The 6,000-nt window shown below is 37.7% G+C and overlaps 1 protein-coding gene across 4 annotated transcripts in view; it reads left to right on the forward strand.

Moving 5' to 3' along the window:
- The window catches only part of rnft1 (ring finger protein, transmembrane 1), a 40,687-nt gene extending 35,876 nt beyond the window's left edge, over positions 1-4,811 (forward strand). For all 4 annotated transcript variants that reach the window (XM_073053137.1, XM_073053136.1, XM_073053139.1 and 1 more), the window contains 2 exons: positions 1,951-2,052; positions 2,140-4,811. In XM_073053137.1, coding sequence (XP_072909238.1) covers positions 1,951-2,052; positions 2,140-2,274 — 237 coding nt within the window. In that variant the 3' untranslated portion in view covers positions 2,275-4,811. The remainder of the gene's footprint in view (positions 1-1,950; positions 2,053-2,139) is intronic.
- Positions 4,812-6,000: the final 1,189 nt, after the last annotated feature.

Raw genomic sequence — 6,000 nt, forward strand, 5'->3', positions numbered from 1 at the left:
GCTCCGTGATATTAAGGCAGAGCTCGCCAGTGTTAATCAAAAAATAGTGGTGGCAGAGACTCGCATTGAGAAGGTGGAAGATCGCGTTCAAAACGTGGAACGGATACTGAGCAAGACAATAAAAATAATACATCACCAAGAAGGTAAACTGCTTGACCTGGAGGGAAGATCACGGCGGAAAAATATCAGAATCTACAACGTTCCCGAAGGAGCGGAGGGCTCGTCTATGATGGAGTTTGTGGAAAAGTTACTGTGGGACGCGCTGGATCTTCCTTCGGCTACGGAGCTGGAAGTCAAGAGAGCCCACCGCGCGTTCGTTCCGAAACCTAGCCGGGATAGAAAGCCACGCTCAATAATAATTAAATTCCTGCGGTACAGCACCAAGGCGCAGATTCAACAAAGGGCCTGGGGTAAGAAGAGAGTGTTTTACGACGATAAATTAATATATTTCGACCAAGATTAACCCCCGCGGTCCTGCAGAAACGCAAAGAATACTCTGAAGTAAAGCAAGTACTAAAGCAAAACAAGATTAGATTTCAAACTCCGTACCCTGCTAAACTTCGAGTGTTTTATGACAACGGGACGTGGTTGTACCAGACTGTGGAAGAGGCGACTACAGACATGAAGGCCAGAGGGTTGCCCGTTAGCGTCACCAAAACAAGGGAAAGCCTGACTGAGGAATTATCCCGCTCCGCTTGGGAAATAGGGCGAGAATCGAGAAGGCAGGAGACGGGAGGAGGCCGAGAGAAATATATCAGGAAGCGACTGGGAGTTTCCCAAAGACAGTCCTCACCCCCTTCAGAAGAGCCATAAGGTTTGGCTAACTTTAAAAATGTTAGCTTTACACGGTGATATACCTATCTCGAAAAATACTTATTATAATGTGGATCTTATATTACTTAGTTGTTATTCTTTATTCTCTCACTTACTCCTTTTTCCCCACAAAATGAGAATATATATATGTGTGTATACAGACACAAGTTGTGTGTGTGTGTGTGTATGTATATGTGTGTGTGTGTATATATGTATATATATATATAGGAGTACACAGGGAAATCTTTTCTGTGTAATGGATTTGTTCACCGACTTTTATGAATACTGCAATGGGGGCCCTCAACTCACAAGTAGGAGGGGTTATCCCCCACAGCTAGACATTTCCTCTAGCTCAACGCAGGGTCATCTACTAGAGACCTCAGCCTTGGAATCACACGTTCGTTGCCATTTTTGTTATCTGCGTTTCTTGGTTCGTATTTGTTCAGGAAGTAGATCGATTAAGTTGTATTCTAATTTCAATGGTACATTGACAGATAAATACAGATGGCTAAGGACAAGGTAAAATTCATTTCTTTTAATGTCAATGGGCTATTAAATCCAATCAAACGTAAGAGAATTTTATCCAATTTGGAACAACTTGATTCATACTGGGAAAAATGGTTTAACTACATAATTCCTCATAGGCCTGACTTTATTCTCACAAATCATGAATCTGTTGTAAAAAAAATAAAAATAAAAATCACTCCCTACTTGTACATAGTTCTTTCCTTTTGCTTGTTTTTTCTTTCCACTCTTTGAGTGTATACCTCAGATAAATACTTTGTGGAGATTTGTGATATATATGATTATATGATATATAGGTACAATGTCTGAAACACATCTTATGGAAATGTTTGTTTGATGATGAACTTCAATAAAAAAAATAAATTACATAAAAAGAAATACTGGATAGTTTAGGCAAATTGAGTGGTATGCTGTAATGTTGCTGATGCCAACTGCCTGTCAGAGCTGGCCACTTAGTCTGTTCCCTAGAAATATACTCTTGCATGCAAGCAAATAGCCAGAACATCCAACCACATCACTGCTGCTGTTCCTACTTTAAATGGTTGTGTAATTTGGGTGAATTGGCAGGCAGTCTGAGTATGCATGCATTAACCAAAACCTTTTCTGTTGAAGCACTATGGGATTGTAGCCACCAAGCATCAATGCAGTGAAGCAGGAGATATTTGTCCTATCTGCCAGACAGAATTTAGAGAGCCAATTCTCCTTGTTTGTCAGGTAAAAGGATTTTTTTTTTTAAAAAAGAAAGTTTGAATTCTGAGGGATTAATTACCTAGACCTTTGAACTCTCTTTTTATCCTGCAGCACATTTTCTGCGAGGAGTGCATTTCCCTCTGGTTTAATCAAGAGAAAACGTGCCCCCTCTGCCGGACTGTCATCCTAGACTATGTTCAGCCCTGGCGAGATGGGGCAACCTCCACCCACCTCCAGTTTTACTGACCTGCTGATTACTAACAGCAGGTTGTATGTGCAACCAAAACTTATCAACTCGTGGGAAGATTTTTGTTAAAATGATTTTGGTAATAAAAACAAGTGATAAATAAAGAAATGTTTTATTTTGTAAACAGGAATATTTTGATTGTTGAAACTTGTATATTAAATGTATTCTTTAATATTACATAACCCCTACCAATCTGGAAATAGTATTATCTACAGACTTTATCTGTAGCTGCTATTTTTAAGTATTTCTGAGATTTCCAGAAATTGCTGAAAACTATTCACCATTTATTCCAAAGTCTTCTCTTCTTTGTAATTGTTTGTGGTTTCCTTTTTGGTGCATTTCCTTGTGATGAATTCCTAATTAATTACGGAAGACTCATCAGAAATCCAAAGGCACAGGTTTGCTAAGGTGGTGCAGTTCGCAACTTAATAAAAAATTACCAATTCCATCTTGGGCATTATTTTAAGCACAATAATTATTCAGTAGCCTGGCCTCCAAGACTATTACATTTGGTTAAAGCAGATACTTTGGACAGTGTGTTGATGTGATTTTTATTGTAGTAACTGGTGTTAGATACACAATTCAAAGGCTGCTATCTTAAAGCTGCCAAAGCTGTATTATCTGACCGACCAGGTGGTATTTAAAACTGTCTCCAAAAAGCAAGTGCTAGAATTTCAAAAGTGTAATGAAGTTAGCACACTAGAGAGAGGCAGTATATGGAGGCTGAATGAGTTTTGTCAAATCTTCAATGTCAGCACAGTGCTGTGTTACACTCAGATTGCCAAGGTAGACATCATTACTGAGGTAAGTGATAACAATCCCCTTCCTCCCACCATCAAAAATCATTTGATCTGCCTATAACTGCAATCATTTTGTTAGGATGGGATTAGGAAAAGGCAGCATAAAAATAGTCCAGCTCAACTGAGTTAATTTAAATCGAAACTTAGCCTTGAATCCCTCTCAGGACCATTGTACTACATTAGTTAATTAGAAGTAAAGTTTTTAGGCTGTATCAAGGACATGTACTGTCTACTTTCAGAAGATATTAAAACAAATTAAACTAACAGAATTACCCAAAAGACAATGGTAGGATAATGGTGTATTCCCCAGTAACTTGCGGATACATTTATGTATATTGGTGAAGATCATATTTCTAACCAGACTGGGCCTCCTCCACGATTCAGTTTGTCTCTTTTACTTCCCCTTTCAGAGGGAACATCAAGTATCACTTACCTCAGTAGACTGAGTTGATCCCACATTTATGACAGAGTTCCACTACAGACCACTAAGATCTCCTTTAGGCTCCTTTATGTCTTTTGACCATGCAGCACATTACTCTATGCTAGGGAGGCAGGCAACAGTATTATTAGTTTGGGAACCAGCACTATTGGACTGGATTAACTAGCTGATTATTTTGATCCCACCTCATTTGTCCAATGGTACCACTCAGGGAAATCAAGATTTGGTGCTGGGAAAGGGGTCACAATAAATCTCACAGTTTAAAAATAATACTGAACACCATACTGCCTTACAATAGTCTGAGGTAAAAATTTGTTAAAAATAGATAAATTCCTGATTCGGTTTCTCAAGTTTTACTTTAAGCATTTTATGCTTTCATTTCTATTTAAAAAAAAAGAACTCTCATTTGTACATGATGAAGGGTCTCGGTCCAAAATGGCGACTGTTTACTCTTTTCCATAGATGCTGCCTAGCTTGTGGAGTTCCTGCAACATTTTGTGTGCATTACTTTGATTTCCAACATCTGCAGATTTTCACTTGTTTGTGATTCAACTCACTTGTACCATAATCGCCACATAATTTATACAATAAGGATGTGATCATTCTCAAAGGAAGCAATTAACCAAGTTGGTCACAAAGAATGTACAGTACAGGGAATTCACCCTTTCAGCTTTAAACCAGCTCTACTGATCATAAACACTGTAGACCATAGGAGGGAATAGTATAGATTACTTGCTTCTTGTTGCTGGATTACTTCTATGAAATAGGAAATGCGACTTTTAAAAAAATAATATATGACTGTTACACAAGTGTCCAGTTGCAAAATCCTTGGAAGCAGTGGACAGACCTTTGCAAGGCTGAGAATTTTAAGAGTTACTGAGCCTTCACACTTAGATATATGCTTATGATAGTATCATAATTAAAATGGATGCTTTAAACCTACACAATCAAATGGAACTTCATTCTGTTGAGGAGGAGTAAAATCAGCTGTGAACATTGATTGCTCAGTGTTGCTCTCAGTAAAAGTTAGTTGCTCATTTGGGGGGGGGGGGGGGGGGGAGACAGGATTCAATTTCACTGAAATTAAATCAAAACACTTGCCCAAAATGTGTACTTTTAATTTTGTTGGTTATGTAGACATTCTGGATATAAAGAGATTTATTTTCTGAATTAACATTTATCATTTGTGCTTTTTGCTTTGCTAGGGAAAGTACATGGTGTAAGAAATGTACAATACTTCTGTCTTTCCAACTTCCATCTGGGTTAATTCTAAATAAAGTGATTTATCCCACATTCATATGCTTCTTGCTTCGGCTTGTCATTAATAAGCATCTATTTGATATTTTACAGCTGATGTCGTTAAAATCAAAACCACAAATTGTTCATCAAAATGTAGACCCATGGAGGTTCTGTCTTGGGTATCAACCTACAATACAACCTTAAACCCTTCATTATTTGTAGTCACTTAGGAGAAATGTGAAAATGCTTCAGTAAAATAAAACAGTTCCATCTGAAAGGACCTGCTCTAATTACACCATCACGTCCAGTTTATGATTTAACTATTTTGATACAATATAGTTGCAAATTGCATTAATTTTAAAAAGTACATGTCTCATTAAGTTCAGTGTGCAGAAAATCAACTTTAAAAATAAATTTTTACCAATCATTACCTTTTGTGAATTCACTATTTCAAGACAGAAAATCTCCAAACTCTGGCAGAACTCAATTCTGGCTTATCTCGGCATTCTTGAGAACCCTAAGATTAAATGTTCTCTCTCAAAACTCCAGTCAGATTAGTGTATTTCAGATCTACTTGGCACATCTCATACTTTTCAATAACCTTCAAACCCACCACGTCTTACTGCAAGTATCAAAAGTTTGATTTTAAAAAAATTAAACTATTGTCAGTGATTCCCTAGTTTTACATGGAATGAAGCTGCAGTTAAATGATTTTTATTTTCATAATCTTTAGAACCAAAAGTACTGCCTTAAATACTGACTTGCAGAAACATTATGGAAAACTGGCATTATTGTGGTTTATAATGGGCCTGTATTCTGGAATGTAAGTAATTGCCTCATCAAGTTGCCGAGACTTGAGAAACTGAGTTACAGAGAAAGGTTGAATATGTTAGGACTTTATTCCCTGGAGCGTAGAAGAATGAGGGGAGACTTGATAGAGGTATATAAAATTATGATGGGTATAGATAGAGTGAATGCAAGCAGGCTCTTTCCATTGAGGCTAGGGGAGAAAACAAAACAGAGGACATTGGTTAAGGATGAGAAGGGAAAAGTTTAAAGGGAATATTGGGGGGGGGCTTCTTCACACACAGAGTAGTGGGAGTGTGGAATGAGCTGCCAGTTGAAGTGGTGAATGCAGGCTTACTTTAATATTTAAGAAAAACTTGGACAGGTACATGGATGAGAGGGGTATGGAAGGATATCTAGGTGCATTTTACTAGGCAAAAAAAATGGTTCAGCACAGCCAA

The sequence above is a fragment of the Hemitrygon akajei genome, chromosome 8 (genome assembly GCF_048418815.1).
Source record: "Hemitrygon akajei chromosome 8, sHemAka1.3, whole genome shotgun sequence".
NCBI lineage: Eukaryota > Metazoa > Chordata > Chondrichthyes > Myliobatiformes > Dasyatidae > Hemitrygon > Hemitrygon akajei.